Raw genomic sequence first — 16,491 nt, forward strand, 5'->3', positions numbered from 1 at the left:
CCGTACGACAGCCTGCCCACCTCCCAGACGTGTTTCTTCCAGCTGCGTCTGCCGCCCTACTCCAGCCAGGCCGTCATGGCCGAGAGGCTTCGCTACGCCATCAACAACTGCCGCTCCATCGACATGGACAACTACATGCTCTCTCGCAACGTGGACAACGCAGAGGGCTCCGACACAGACTACTGACCACGTCACACCGCACAGCAACGACTGAAACCCAGAACCACTGGGATCGATTGATTGTGGATTGTACCCCGCCCAGCAATGACTGGCTTTGACGGGGGGACTGGACATGGCGTATCACGCAACAGTGCACATAAATATCACGCATGAAAACGGAAACAGGCCAGCACTCAATAATAATAATAATAATGTCCTTTATATGAAGTTTATTTGCGTCGCCGAGCTATAAAAACACACGATCACGCTTCTTCCGTCCAAGCCTTGTTAGACGGGGAAAGGACATGGGCGGTTCGGTTCAGCGTGAGCACCATCAAAAGTTCTGCCTGTTCTCAGAAACATATTCTCACTTCACAGCTTTACACGTTTGAAAAGGTGGGAATTGCTTTTTTTTTACCCCCCCGAAGTATCCATACATCCATACATCTCTCCACTAGCTAAAGAGTGCTGGGGTTGCGCCCCAAAAAATAGCTGATCTACAAGCTTGTAGATCTGCTATTTTCGTCCAAAAGTGCCCTCTTTATATTGGATTTCAGCCCCTGCCCCTCTAACACACTCTGCACGTCCCTGCCAATAGTCTCTTGCAACATGACTCACCCCTCATATCTGGCCTGGTTCAGCAGCCAACCGGTTGGGCTAGTATACTGGGGAAGAGTCAGCCTAACTGTACATGGGGTTGGGCTAGTATACTGGGGAAGAGTCAGCCTAACTGTACATGGGGTTGGGCTAGTATACTGGGGAAGAGTCAGCCTAACTGTACATGGGGTTGGGCTAGTATACTGGGGAAGAGTCAGCCTAACTGTACATGGGGTTGGGCTAGTATACCTGGGAGGAGTCAGCCTAACTGTACATGTACTAGTATACTGGGGAAGAGTCAGCCTAACTCTACATGGCACACATGAGGCTACATAACAAAATAATCAACAGCCTCTCATATCTTACGTTTTTCCTGCATATTTCATATATTGGACCAATACTTATCCTTACAGGAGATGAATAAGTCATCAATCAGCCTCTCCAAACTGTAGATGTTTCAACAAACGTTTGAAAGCGATTTGCTGCCCGCACAATGTTTACAATGGACAACAGTACTTGTATGTTTGACACAACCTCAACCAAAGTGTTGAGAGTGTCTTCTCCCTCATGATTCGCTGTCCACGTCCAAGTGTCCATGTCGTCTCTCTCATGATTCGCTGTTCCTCCCATCTTTTTGTTGAGCCTCTGACTGGACCACGGACGGACTTGCCCCGGGAACTGCACTTCATAATTTTTGCAAAGGTGCATGTTGCTACGAATGTGCTGCGTCACCACGTGTTGATTGCTTGTAGATCTATTATTTTTTTGCATGTGACAACCTCCTTACTATATGCGCTTGGCTGGGCTCCTCTACCCAGCTTAGTGGACACACAATAACACTCATAAAAACAAATGTTGAACAGAAGACAGATAATAATTTGTAACGTAGCGTTACTTGGATCAGTAACCTACTCATTACTGGGGAAATTACTAACATCACAGTTAGGGATGTCCCTATCACGGTTTTTTGGCTTTTGATTTTGAGTATCTTGCCGATCCGATCTTTATATTTTTTTATAGAACACTTATGCTATATCACAAATCACAATATCACATGATTGCCACCCAACACACCAACACACACATTTTCTCCGGAAAGGGAGGTGATATAACCACATCATCATTACGAGCTTTGGAACAGCGGTCCCTGAACCTTCTTTTCTCAGAACCTGTGCACCTCCAGGAGATTCTATAGAGTGAGTCTATAGTTTGGAAAGACTTTCCGAACAGGTCGATTTTCAGATGTCAGAAGGAAGTATATGTATAGCACTTTAGCCTGTCATAGCGCTATATCAGTCTGAAGAAAGGGAAGAGGGAAATGAATGGAATGTGCAGAGTACAGATTCTTGAGGTTTGCATCGTGGTCTCTGGGTTTAGACGGACACAAGACTGGAAACAAGAAGAAAACTGCGGCTTTGCATCACTCGGCAAGGCAAAATTAAACTTCATAAAATGGCATTGTTTGCTGGCCTTTTTTCCTGTTTTCATTGAAGTCCTGTTTGGCCGTGCACCTACAAGCCATCTTCAATGGCTGCGAGCACTGTGGTTTCTGCACACCCACACACACCACGAATGAAACAAAAAAGAAAGAAAAACGAAAACCCAGAAATGCGCTGTCGTGATCAGCTCACGACGAACTCCAGAGCAGCACTTTTTACATCCTTCCTGTGTACTCTCAAAGCATAACCCATCCCGTGTTTTACATCCTTCCTGTGTACTCTCAAAGCATAACCCATCCCGTGTTTTAATTTCACGTTGCCGCATATTAGCTTTTTTTTTTAAACACAGCGATCCACGCTAGTGGTTCTCAAACCTTTTTAATTTCAACGACTACCTATAACTCTTGAGAGGGTACAAAATGGACCCTTACGGGTCCATTTTGTACCCTCTCAAGAGTTTAACCCCCGTCAAGGACCCCCCCACTTTGAGAACCGCTGATCCACGCGAGCATTAGCCATTATTTGTTTTTTTCTTAACTCCACATCCCATTTTCAGGGTTTCAGCATGGAGATATGTTTATTAAATGTGTATAGAATATTCAAGCAAGTGGTGGAAAAGAAAAGACAATTGTACATTGTGTATAATGCTTCGTTAGGGAAACGTTTTACATAATATGCATATTTATTTTGTTTTAATTTCTAAAAATTGCTGAGTTTCCTAAAGCATACGAAAAGAAAAAAACGACCCAACCCCACAAATAAATGCTCCACAAATTGATGTTGTTTTTCATCGTCTTTGTTTTAAGTTTATTGGATAAACAAAACAACTGCCCTGGAAAAAAAGGAATGATGAAAAGTAAAGTAGAAAACTTCCTTTCAGAAAGCATACATCACATTTATTTTTATCAGTATAAAACGTCACAAAGGCCATCTTTTCTGAGGATAAATCATGAAAACAGAAATATATGTACACACAAGCAACCCCATCTCACGGAAATACGTCATGTACGGAATTGCAATACACGACTAGAAACCCCCCAAAATCCGACAGTGGAATCCTCCCCTGAACTTGAGCCACGCATGGGAGACGCCACCGATGCCGTGTCTAGCGCTGCCAAGTTCGGTACAGCCCAGTGTTGTTTTTGGCAGCAAATTTTGATTTCACTTTATGAAATTGTCAATATAATTATAGTTTCTATTTAGTTTTCGTCAGTGAAAAAAGGTAGTCGACGAACACTTTTCATCTTAGTTTTAGTCGACGAAATCAACACTGGTAGAGCCGACTCAGCCCTGTCCGAGTTGTAACCGGATATGGACAGAATAGTAAATAATGTCAAACCAGCCCCAACCAGCACGAACCAGCCTGAACCAGCCCAAACCAGCCTGAACCAGCCACAGTGAAATAGCACTTCCATAGTAGTGAAAGCCACGCCTCTGTCGTTGCGGTCAAAACATAACGGTAGTAGTGTCATATGTATGGATTTTGGGGGTTTTCTAGTAGTACATATTTCCGTATTTCTGTGAGAATTAAGCAGTGAGTTCAGGTTTTATATTGTATAGTACAGTGGTTCCCAAACGTTTTCATGTCAACGACCCCCAGAATGATATCCGTTAGCCCGCGGACCCCCATTTGAAAAGATATGCCAATGACCCCTATAAGAAGATTTGTACGGCTTTAGCAGTGATTTTCAACCATTTTCATTTGAAGGGCCCCCTTTTGACCTATGGTCCCCCATTTAATGGCATTTCTATCTCTGGGACCACCATTTATATACTCTGAGTGTGCAGGTTGGTTGATTTGTACACTCTGAGTTACAGACCGATAAGGGTCCATTTGGTTCTAAACTATCATATAGCTGGGGGACTCCCTGGAACTCCCTCAAGGACCCCTGGGGGTCCCTGGACGCCACTTTGGGAACCACTGGTCTAGTAAAATCCATGTATACTTTGCTGTGCGGCAGTGTTGTCACATGTATACTGAAAACGGAAGATCTACAAACGCACGAGTTGCGATACGACACATGAGCTTGCAGAGCTGCTATTTTTTGCAAAGCAACACTGACGGACACGCTGCCAAATAAGTATAATTAAAAGAGCTCTTCGGCCATTTTCAATCACATCTTCATAGTATTGGTCCTCACTAATGCTTCGTTATGAGAGATGGCACCATCTCTGTCTACTCACTGTCTCAGAGCTGAGCTGTGGACTGTTCAGAAACAGTGTTGTTTTTGGCAGCAAAATTTGATTTTAGTTTTAGTCATAGTCTTTTGAATAGTTCTCATTTAGTTTTAGTCACACTTTAGTCACCTGGAATGTTTTAGTGTCTAGTTTTAGTTGACTAAATGTCAAGATTTTCTTCGACTAAATCTACAGTTGATTTAGTCGAGTTTCACTTAAATAAACAAAATAGCCGATCTACAAGCCCACAGCGTGTCGCAGCGTGACGCGTTGTGAGCTTGTAGATCTGCTATTTTCAGCATGCAACCAAGTGTAAAATGACTTACACTGGATCTGGATTTAGTTTCTATTTAGTTTTTGTCAGTGAAAAAAGGTAGTCGACGGACATTTTTCGTCATAGTATTAGTCAAAATGCTAGGAAACTAGCTCAAAATGCTAGTTGAAGCCATAGCCTATAGTTCTTCTGCATCAGTGAAAAGGGAAAATCTTGAAATTACCACCAGGTGAACTCATGTCCACAGCCCACCTCTGAGACACGGTGTGAATAGTCTGAAATCTTATTTATGAGCATTAGTGTGAGGCTAATTTCTATAAGGCTAAAGCTGAATATGGGATAAGTGCTCCTTTTAATGTTGGTCAGAGCTATGGGTTAATTAACAGGACGTGGCAGGCCATTTGCCATTATTGTCCCTCTTTTGTCACCGTAGCCAATTATGTCGGGCGTTAGCGGGTGGAAAGGAACTGTCACTGTCGGGGCTCGTCTTCGTTCCCACTGTGAAGGGGCGGAGCACTAGTCGTTAAGACAATCTGATTTGTGATTCCCGCGAGGCATACAGATGGAATATGTGTCTTTGTATTTTCTACGGTGAAACCATATAATGCATGGTACATGGTATCAATATGAGGTAGAGGAATCCTTTTCAAAACGCCTAGATAAAAACAGCTCAATGAAAGATAACAGTCAGTGCGGTGCACGCTCGAAGTAGTCCAGTAATAATGTCATTTGACCTCAAACTAATTGCAAAAAAAACAAACTCAGCTGATTTTGCAACTTCAACATATCCTGAATAACAGAAAAAAGTTGCCCCCTATGAAAACCCCCTAGTTTGACATGTCACATGCTACTTAAAGCATATGGAAATTTAGAAAAATATTGCCTTATAATAGGATGTCAATGGTGACCATACTGTACAGGCCATTTACAACACTTTCCCCTCAGACAATTCCAGGCAACTTCTTTTTCTGTTATTCAGGATATATTGAAGATGCAAAATCAGATTTTTGCAATTAGTTTAAGGTTGATCCTGTATTCTCCATAGATGTCCTGTACTAAAGCTGCCCTTCCAAATTAACATGCATTTCATTTACATTACCAACTACTGTGTGTGTATTGTTTTCAGAGCAAATGATTCATGCCATAATTCCCTTCTTAATCACCCCCAGTCTTTTTTATTTATTTTTTATTGTTTTTGGGGGGGGGTTATTTGATAAAAAAAAGCCCTGTGCCAACATAGTATCTTGTATTTTGGACTTACAATGAATTCTGAACCAACTCAATTACAACCGATGAAAGTTCAACCAAGAAAGAGCCACGGTGTCCCAGACTGGTGTACGTGTTTGATCCATCCCGGTCTTAATCCATTTAGACCTGAGGCCGCTTCTGTGTCACCTTATAGCTTTTAACCAGTAGCGCGCTACGAGCTTGTAGATCTGCTATTTTTGAAAAATCCTGGCTATTTTTTAAATGTGGCTCAAATCTTTGAATCTTCTTTCACTGTGAACTTTTTAACTAAAAAAGAACAACATGTTTTCATATAGGGCTCACGGGGGGGGGGGGGGCCTAGAACAACATGTTTTCATATAGGGCTCACGGGGGGGGCCCTAGAACAACATGTTTTCATATAGGGCTCACGGGGGGGGGGGGGCCTAGAACAACATGTTTTCATATAGGGCTCACGGGGGGGGGGGGGGGGGGGGGGGGATCTAGAACAACATGTTTTCATATAGGGCTCACGGGGGGGGGGGGGGCCCTAGAACAACATGTTTTCATATAGGGCTCACGGCCAAATACATATAATTCTGGGGCTCCTTGACATGAAATAGTTTGAGCACCACTGACAGAAACCGATTTTTTCAGGATTTAGAAGACATTATGTAGAATCTAGTTTCAGGTCTAAATGGGTTAATTGATTTTATTGACACCCGCCAGCACAAAGGCGGGAACTCCACACACGCGCGTCAGCCCACATCAAACCAGTGCACACCACACGTTAGCTGCAGAAAACAGAAGTTAGATTTGTGTTTCTTTGAAAACATGCTATTTAAAGGCCAACAACAACCTTTAAACGTAAGGTGCGTTCAGACTTGGATGGTTAGAGCGGCGCGTTTACATACAAGTCAATGCAAAGACGAGAAGTTGCGCGACGGGCGTGGCACGACCTGGCGCAGCACAACGGGACGAACCGAGGCGAATATTTAAATTCAAGTCTGAACGCACCTTAAGATTCGGCACTGTAGGAGCTTTTCAGGGAGGGGGGGGGGGGGGGCACGTATTGTGCTGACAAGCCTCCATGCTAGTCGACGCTGTACTCGGATAACCCTACGCCCTACACACACCGCAGTCTGTACGTATTATACGGAGCCACCACCTAACCCTGTCCACAGAAAGCATTTTTTTAGCGGAGGGGCACTTTGGATATCATGAGTGCTTCGTACTAAGCGCGCCGAGTGTCAATTGACTCCCTCAACGTTCAAACCTATCAACCATTGCTGTACAAATAGCCTAGCTGAAATAACGGTAAACGATACAAAGGATTTCTCGTGCAGTAGTTGTAACGGTTCAAAATCAGGTCATAAATGGCCGTGTTGTCGGACACGACCAGGAGGATCAAAAGTGACAAAGTTCAGTGGTGTGCTCCTCTCCAAAACATTAGCTTGAAACGTCCGGGCCGCTCGGCCAAAACAAAATCGCCGGCAGGACGCCGAGAGCGCTGAAACGCTCCAGCGCGTCTCTACCATATAGAACTGCATGTCAGAAAGGGTTTAGCCGCTGCCAAGTCTCAAGAAACGCTTTCTGTGAACGCTGCCCCTAAATCCGCACTCACCACCACCCCAGCAATCTAGGTAGTTATTACAAACCACTTCTCTCACAAGGTGCCGTCATCTCCCACAGTTCTAGGGCCAATGATGCTCTCTTTAGCCTGCAGGAGTCTCTGAAGGCAGGGGGAGCTGATCTTGAAGGGCACGGCTCCGCGTCCGTGAGGCGGGTTGGACTTTGGGCCGTTCTGTAAGTCAGTGCTGGAAGAGACGACGTTGTCCTGCGTCGCTTGGAGGAGGACGCCGCGGCTTGGGTGAGGCGTAGCGGCAGCAGCAGCAGGAGTGGTCCTGGCCGACGGGAGCTCTGATGTTTTGAGGGAGCACGCAGGCGAGGTGTGAACCCATCGGACCTGAGCGGCTGAGAAGGAACCGGGCACGGGGCCGCCCGCCGTTGCTCCGGAGGCCACCGGACGCGCAGACGAAGATGACTGGTTTGTAGTCGTATGGTGCTATACAGGAGAGAAAGGAAGATACATGCATCAGTATTATTATTATTACACTTATCAATGTAGGCATTCTCATTCAGAATGGCCAACGAGAACATTTACTTCGTTATTTCTTAGTTTTTGTTTTTAAGCGATGCATGTTTTTGTTTTGTAGACTTGTTTTTCTCGACCACAATTGTTAAGAATGTGATTTAGATGCAGGTTATTTTTAGACGGATGCTGGCTTCAACGTTTACCTGGTATGCCTGTTCTCCCTCGCACTGTCATTATTGACATGTTTTAATAACTAGAGTTCATGCTTACCGCTACTCTGCTTATTCCACATTATTTTTTTTTTAATGTTTTTTTATCCCACGATTTTGTAACCCATTTTTTCACCCAGTGTCAATTATCTAATGTAATCCTGGGCGCTACACTTCTTCTGCCAACCTGGGGGGGGGGGGGGGGCAGCGGACTGACCTCATGCTTCCTTCTATGCATGAGGAGTCCAAGCTGCTTCTTTTCACCTGACAGGGGAGAGTTTCCCCGGCCGGACGTAGCGCGTGGAAGGAACACGTTATTCCAACCAGTTCCTTTCCCCTCCATCAGGTGCCCCGGCTGCAGGGGGAGGTAGTTTAGAGACCAGAATTACTGCATGTTTTTTGTGAGGGTACCTACCCTAGGGGGCACGGGGAGAACATGCAAACTCCACACAGAAAGGACCTTTCGCCAACCCCGCCTCGGGTATGGGCACTGATGGAGGAGGGAACACGCCCCCAGCGTCCCCAGAGTGAATCGAACCCAGGACCTTCTAGCTGTGAGGCGACGGCACTACCGACTGTGCCACCGTGACTCAATCTCTCATTATAAGTCACTCTGGATAGGAGTGTCTCATAAATGCCTAAATTGATGTTGCTTTCCAAAATCACCTCTAATTAGATTTGGAGCGGTACTTCTTTGATTTTTGTTTCGAACTGAATTCTGTGGGAATAACAGTTCTAACAAGGACAATGGAGCTACCAACAGAGGTTGGCAAAAAGGACATAATTTAGTGACATATATTGTTCCAATTTCAATTCCAGTTTTTTTTTACAATGATGCAGAAAATATAAACAATTTGTGGAAGTAATTAAAACATGAAATGAAGCAAATACAAGACACATTATAGGCAATCAAACTATGTTCTCTGTTTGAATGACTGACCACCTGGTCGTTTGGTAGGATAATTCACCCTTAAACTGGTGTGATGACTTTTTTTCACGTTTTTCACCTTTTGCCTCTTAGCTGGAGTGACGTGGTCCGTGTGCTGCTGCTCTGCCCTGCGTTTCACTTCAGGGAACCAGCTGTGAAGCATGGCTTCCATTTTCAGAACAATGTTCAGAAAACGCTCCCTGGAAGACAACAAGAACACAGGGGAGGGGGGGGGGGGGGTGATGTAACCGCTCTAAACAACATCTTAATGGCAGATTAACAGAGCAGAACGGCATTCAGATGATGTTACATAAACCTTTAAACGCCACTGTGTCAACACCATGATCACTCCTCTGCTGTAATCTGATAGGTGGAGACAGACAACGTGACTAACAATGATTAAATACATCAAATGGTAGAATGGGCAGAGAGGCTGTGTGTGTGTGTGTGTGTGTGTGTGTGTGTGTGTGTGTGTGTGTGTGTGTGTGTGTGTGTGTGTGTGTGTGTGTGTGTGTGTGTGTGTGTGTGTGTGTGTGTGCGTGTGTGCGTGTGTGCGTGCGTGCGTGCGTGCGTGCGTGCGTGCGTGCGTGCGTGCGTGCGTGCGTGCGTGCGTGCGTGCGTGCGTGCGTGCGTGCGTGCGTGCGTGCGTGCGTGCGTGCGTGCGTGCGTGCGTGCGTGCGTGCGTGCGTGCGTGCGTGCGTGCGTGCGTGCGTGCGTGCGTGCGTGCGTGCGTGCGTGCGTGCGTGCGTGCGTGCGTGCGTGCGTGCGTATTACTATACTTTGAGAGGGCAACACGTCCCCACAAGTAGTAGAATTCTTTAAATGGCCATGTTTCCTCACAAGATAAATTGTTGTCTTATGGTTAATAGACTTTATAGCTGTCTGTCCTGGTGAAGGTCTAAGCGACCGAAACGTTGACCCAATAAAGAGCAACATTTTTTTTGGAAAGTGTCTGACAGTGTCTGACAGTCAGACGTTTTAGTGTTAGGCTATAACTATTAGGAAAATCTTCAGCTTGCGTTTTTAGAATTAAACATTTAGAAGGTCAGCTTTAGGAGTTATAGTTACGCCTGATTTATACTTTTAATAGCTGTTGAGCACAGAAAATAGCAGACCTACAACAAGCTCACGATGATGCTATTTTCAGGATTAGGGCTAAAAAATGGTGTGTGTGTGTGTGTGTGTGTGCGCGTGCGTGTGTGTGTGCGTGCGCGTGCTGTCTGTGATGTTATCTGCGCTCACATTCTCCGTCGACGGACCACATGATGCCTATTGAGAAGGACATGCAGCAGAGCGTGCTCAGTTCCACATGAGAATGTGACTACAGTGAACGCACACACACACACACGCTCTCCTCTCACACATGCCAACGTCACACACGTAAACACACACATGCTCCAGCACACACGTGTCGCGGAGGGGAGGGGGAGTGATGGGGGAGGAGCTGCTGGGAGGCCTTGGTTCATTCATTGGTCTATAAATAGCCCAATAAGCTCTGTAGCGGCTGTGTAGTGAGTGACCTGCTGTTTTTTTTGTTTTTTTTTCAACCCGTTTCTAATCCTTCCCCCTCCTCTGACGCCATGGAGTTACGGTTACACCTCCTTACGCCTCAGTTATAATACTCCCACCACACCGTGCTGTCGCTTCAACTCTCTCACCCGCCACAGCGAATCTACAAGCTGACAACATGCACGTTGGAGTCAAGCACACCGCCACGTGTATCTAAATGAATACATGAAAGACTGATTCATGGTGTGATTAACACTAGTTGTATCTATATGAATACATGAAAGACTGATTCATGGTGTGCTTAACACTAGTATCTATATGAATACATGAAAGACTGATTCATGGTGTGATTAACACTAGTTGTATCTATATGAGTACATGAAAGACTGATTCATGGTGTGCTTAACACTAGTTGTATCTATATGAGTACATGAAAGACTGATTCATGGTGTGCTTAACTCTAGTTGTATTATGAGTACATGAAAGACTGATTCATGGTGTGCTTAACTCTAGTTGTATTATGAATACATGAAAGACTGATTCATGGTGTGCTTAAATCTAGTTGCGATTCCGAAAATAGCCGCTCTAAACTTGTAGATCTGCTGTTTTTGGCACGCAACAAAGATAGAGTATAAATCAGGCGTATTGCTCTGTGTTTTCACCTGCTGCATAGCTCTGATCCATAGCTCTAATGCTGCTACTACAGTAGCTCTGGTCCATAGCTCTGGTCCATAGCTCTAATGCCGTTGCATTTAGAGCTATGTTAACGTTGACTTCCGGGGCTCACATAAATGCAGACCAGCCTCTCGTCTTTAGCGTAAATACAAAGAATGTTTTTGCTACTCATCAATACAAAGGCGGGTTGTGTCATTAGAAAGCCTACTTTCCTTAGTGGAAGCACTCACGTATAAAAGGTACTTTTTGGCAAAATATTCTCTATGAAGGTTTTCTCTTGGCAATATCGGTAGAGGGCGCAGTGGCGTAACTAAAAGTATTTTTTTCCGGTGGGAAAAAAAACAAAATAACAAATCCCTTTCTGGCCAAAAAGTACCTTTTATACGTCTGGTGGGGGGCTCAGAGTGCTTCCACTAAGGAAAGTAGGCTTAAGCAACGATGTGATTTCAGTCAGTGCTGCATTGAGTCCTAATTTGTTACCAGAACAGATTGATAGCATGTCATAATAAGTTGCATTAACAATGAACAACATCTAGTCATTTGCTTAGAGACTATACATTACTACTATAGTAGCCTATGACTTGCAGGCTGATCAGTAGGGCTATTGTATTTAGGTAACTTTATATTAACTTTATATTATTATATTATATTATATTATATTATATTATATTATATTATATTATATTATATTATATTATATTATATTATATATTATATTATATTATATTATATTATTAAGGGCAAACTGTAAGGAGTTCAAATAAGGGTGTCTCTCTATTCTTTAGATATTGTGAAGGGCTTTTTCTGAGCCATTTATTTGAAACACAGAAAGAGTAGGGAGTGACATGCAGCAAATGACCCGGCCAGACATGCAGCATTGACCCGGCCAGACATGCAGCATTGACCCGGCCAGCTGGGAATTGAACCCATCATGGTCAGGCATGTGGTACGCGCCATACTGTACATCAGGTCGCCCCGGGGGCATTATGTCAATAGAACTTGTTTTCCACTATGTTACCCTAACCCCTTTCCCTTTTTACCTCCTCTATGATGATGATTTCCTGTTCTTTTGGCTATAGAAGTGTATATTCGTACGTCTCTAAATGTTATGATGAATTGAACATGGTGGGCCCTCTTGTAAACAAGTGTGGTGCTTTATTGGGTCGTCCACTCACAGTTAACAGTCTTTTGTATTGAGTTGTGCTTGAAATGTACTGTAATTCTGCAAACTGTTAATAGATACTTCAATCAATCAATCAATTATATTGGGTACTACTCATACAGCCTATTCTATCTCACGAAAATAATTTGTCTTTCCAAATATATAAAAAAGAATACCAGTATTTATTTATTCCATGTTTGTTTCATTCAGGTGGAGTTATTGATATGACCAGTGACCACCAAAAAAAATAGTTAATTTGTTTTCTTATCAGGTCCTTGGGCTGAGCGGGCCGGCTCCTAGACACGCACGACAGTAATAGTCTTATCTGTTCTGTAAAAAAGGTATCTGATCAATCTGACATGCATCAAAGAGAACATACAATAAAAGATAGATGGACGAATAAAACTGATAAAGAAAGTAACGGTTTTGTGTCATTTGATTTTTACCCCATGACTGGCTTCTGAAGGACCCCCATTATTCTCTGGATTCGGTCCATCGCAACACTCTCCTGGAAGCCGCTGAGACCTGTGGGATTGGAACAGAGCTGTAGTGACCAGTGTTGTTTTTGGCAGAGAATTTCTATTTCAGTTTCAGTCATTAGTCTCTTGAATAGTTTTCATTTAGTTTTAGTCACATTTTAGTCACCCGGAATGTTTTAGTGTTAGTCTAGTTTAAGTCAACTAAATATAATTTTAGTCGACTATAATGTGTTTTGGCGGGCCTTGATGCCGTCGTAATGACTGTTTTTACAGCTGAAAATAGCCGATCTACAAGCTCACAACGCGTCGCGCTATTTTCAGCATACAACCAAGTGTAAAATGACTTATACTGGATCTCTTGTCCACGACCACTAGTCCCTTCCTGACATTTTTGTCTATCTTTTATTTGTTGACGAAATTGTCAATATATTTAGTCTTAGTTTTAGTCATCATAGCTTAGTTTTCATTTAGTTTTTATTTAATTTTAGAAAAAAGGTAGTCGACGAACATTTTTCGTTTTAGTCGACGAAATCAACATACTGGTAGTGACCACCGTGTGAGGGAGGGTGAGTTTCACAATGACACAACAGGATATCTAACCATGACTAAACAAACATGCTACAGTCACATTCAGGGTCAGATTTGTTTTTAAAAAAAATACTAAAGCCCTACATGCCCTATACTGAAAAATGAAAATAGCTTATCTACAACAAGATGATCTACAACTATAGCTCACAACACACTGCATCGTGACACTGTTGGTATAGATCACAGTCGGTACATCTGATTTTGCTATTTTTTTAAATGTAAAAAAAAAAACACAAACACAAATATTTGAAGGTTTGCCCAAAATAGGGATTGAACATAAATATCCAACATATCAGACAGTCTGCATTAATTTCCCTAAAGGAAATACATGTATTTCATTCAGTCTTACCAGAAGCAGGGATAAACATATCACCAGAAGGGAGAAAAGATTCTACAAATCTAAATCTTGACAGTTTTCTGAAAAACCTATGATTCTGTCAGTGGTTCTGAAACATTTTCGTGTCAAGGACCCCCAGAATTATCTGTATTTGGCCGCCGACCCCCATCTGAAAATATGTTGTTCCAGGGACACCCCCGCCCCCCCCGCCCCCAGAAGCAAAAAATTGAGTTCAAAACGTTCGCTCTGAAAGAATATATATTTTTGTGCCACATTTTCACGATTTAAGAAAAATAGCAGGTCTACAAGCTCGTAGCGCGGCACTCGGTGACGTGCTATGAGCTTGTAGACCTGCTATTTTTCAATAGCTAATGTACAACAAAATGCTTAAAACACCAAAAGGGGTTCCCGTCCAGAATAGGTTTAAAGCAGAGGCCCCCCACCCAGCAGATCCAACCCTGCTAACATTACTAAGTGTGCTAACATTACATTACTAGCTCCATCATGCACAGAAGATAAACACAACAGTAGAAAACCCTCCTCACAGTGGAAAACTGAACCCTTAATTTAATACTCACCGCACAACGCTGATGCTTGCCAAAAAGCTCTGTTCTTTTCGGCAAGTGACACTGTTGTGCTACAGAGCCATAAATTAGGGTTGAAACAGGCGATGGCGGTTGATAAACCAGTCCCTGTTTTTACAACTTAACTTCACACATTCCATGTTCTCATACTGTATGTTGCACTGTGTGAAATCCACTTCACAAAAGTGACAGCTGGTGTGTCTCTGAAGGATGAAAGGCTATTCTTACAGTACGCTGAAAGCACATTGAATGACTGCTCGCCTCTTTTGAAGCTTGTTTTGTGTTTGATGATATTCCTCCAGGTTGTTGCACAACATCTACATTAACAGAGACCTTTATATAACTCTTTGATTACTAATGGAGGTGAAGAAATGATTTTGAACTGAAATGTATCTTACAATTACAATTTAAGCATTTAGCAGACGCTCTTAATCCAGAGTGATCTTGCGACCTTAACTAGCGCAATGCCCGTTTGGGGCATGGACACCGTTTTGGAGTGAGCCGGTTCTATAGAGCCGCTCATCTGACAGTGTTGTTTTCGTCGACTAAAACTAGGACGAAAAATGTTTGTCGTCTACCTTTTTCCACTGACGAAAACTACATGGAAACTAAGCTATAATGACTAAGACTAAATATACTGACAATTTCGTCAACAAATAAAAACTAGACTAAAATGTTAGGAAGGGACTAGTGGAGAAGAGATCCAGTATAAGTCTCAGTGGGGCGACTGTGGCTCAAGAGGTAGAGCAGGTCGTCCAATGATCCATGGGTCGGCGGTTCGAATCCCGGCTCCTGGCTACATGTCGAAGTGTCCTTGGGCAAGACACTGAACCCCAAATTGCTCCCGATGTGCTGGTTGGTACCTTGCATGGCTTCCGCCGCAATCGGTGTATGAATGTGTGTGTGAATGGGCGAATGTAATGCACAATCTATGTAAAGAGCCTTGGATAAAGGCGCTATATCATTTAAGTCATTTTACCATTTGTTGCATAAATACATCTCAATACAAGGAATCGATGTTCAAAATCTACAGCTTGGTATAGGCTGCAGATAACCAACACACCAACACACCAACGTAGAACACAACCGTCTATCTTTAGCATACTGTTACTGTTCGATAACGGTACAGCATCGTAGCGTACCATGGTGGACGGACAACTGTACGATAACGGTACAGCGTACACTACGATAACGCTACAGCATACTGTACGATAACGGTACAGCGTACTGTACGATAACGTACAGTACGATAACATACTCTCATCCCCTGCCCCTCTAACACTCTCTGCACGTCCCTGCCTGCATGTGTGCACCAGTGCAGTATGTGAGCATTTACCCAGCAAGGCCCAGCAAATTGGTTTAACCACAGACCGTAAATCTTGAAAGATTTTGCGAAATCTTGAAAACCATTTACACAAATTATTCTTCCCTGCAGGGGTCTACAGCCAAATACAAATACATGTGTGGTGCTTGGCATGTGACAATGTTTGAGAACTTTTACCATAGTAAAGACAACTGTAAGACTATATCTAAGAGTTGGGATTGGAGTGAGACTTACGTTGAGAATACCTCCCAGAGCGAAGGCCTCGCAGGATGGAGGACAGAGGCTGGACGTAGCACTGCAGCTCCGTGCACTGTAAGGAGAAGAGAACACGTGCTATAATAACATTCAAATAAGCCATTTAAATATCCCCAAACCACAGCACAGCATGACTTATGTTAAGCACTAAGAACTACAGTAGTACCTTAATGTCTAAATCACATAATCCCAACATGTCTTAGCTGAACAGTAAACTGTATATCAACTGAGGACAGAAATAGTAAAGAGATGATAAGACCATTAACCATTTAAACCCTACTCCACAGGGCTCTATACTTGGTCTGCTCATTTTCTTTCCCCTCTACGCAAAAATCTCTTCGCCGAAAGTAGCTGATCTACAAGCTCACAACATGTCACACTGCTTGGCATTGTGAGCTTGTCCATTGCTGTTGGCCCCTAGAATAGGGATGCTGGGGTTTATGTTAAGGTGTTTTGCTAATATGGAATTTCAATTTCTCCATTAGGTGAAATA

The 16,491-nt window shown here is 43.4% G+C and overlaps 2 protein-coding genes across 9 annotated transcripts in view; one reads left to right on the forward strand and one right to left on the reverse strand.

Annotated features, from left to right (window-relative positions):
* herc1 (HECT and RLD domain containing E3 ubiquitin protein ligase family member 1) overlaps nt 1–2,973 on the forward strand; it is a 138,916-nt gene extending 135,943 nt beyond the window's left edge. For all 6 annotated transcript variants that reach the window (XM_079496111.1, XM_079496115.1, XM_079496112.1 and 3 more), the window contains exon 81: nt 1–2,973. In XM_079496111.1, the coding sequence (XP_079352237.1) occupies nt 1–186 (186 nt within the window). In that variant the 3' untranslated portion in view covers nt 187–2,973.
* The window catches only part of LOC306918913 (uncharacterized protein), a 26,527-nt gene continuing 13,009 nt past the window's right edge, over nt 2,974–16,491 (reverse strand). For 2 of the 3 annotated variants that reach the window (XM_079496118.1, XM_079496117.1), the window contains exons 3-6: nt 15,978–16,053; nt 12,878–12,956; nt 9,165–9,285; nt 2,974–7,918 (exon numbers count right to left, since the gene is read on the reverse strand). In XM_079496118.1, the coding sequence (XP_079352244.1) occupies nt 7,520–7,918; nt 9,165–9,285; nt 12,878–12,956; nt 15,978–16,053 (675 nt within the window). In that variant the 3' untranslated portion in view covers nt 2,974–7,519. The remainder of the gene's footprint in view (nt 7,919–9,164; nt 9,286–12,877; nt 12,957–15,977; nt 16,054–16,491) is intronic. The other variant, XR_013789432.1, reaches the window with a different exon arrangement.

Source organism: Electrona antarctica, assembly GCF_951216825.1.
Source record: "Electrona antarctica genome assembly, chromosome: 3".
Lineage (NCBI taxonomy): Eukaryota > Metazoa > Chordata > Actinopteri > Myctophiformes > Myctophidae > Electrona > Electrona antarctica.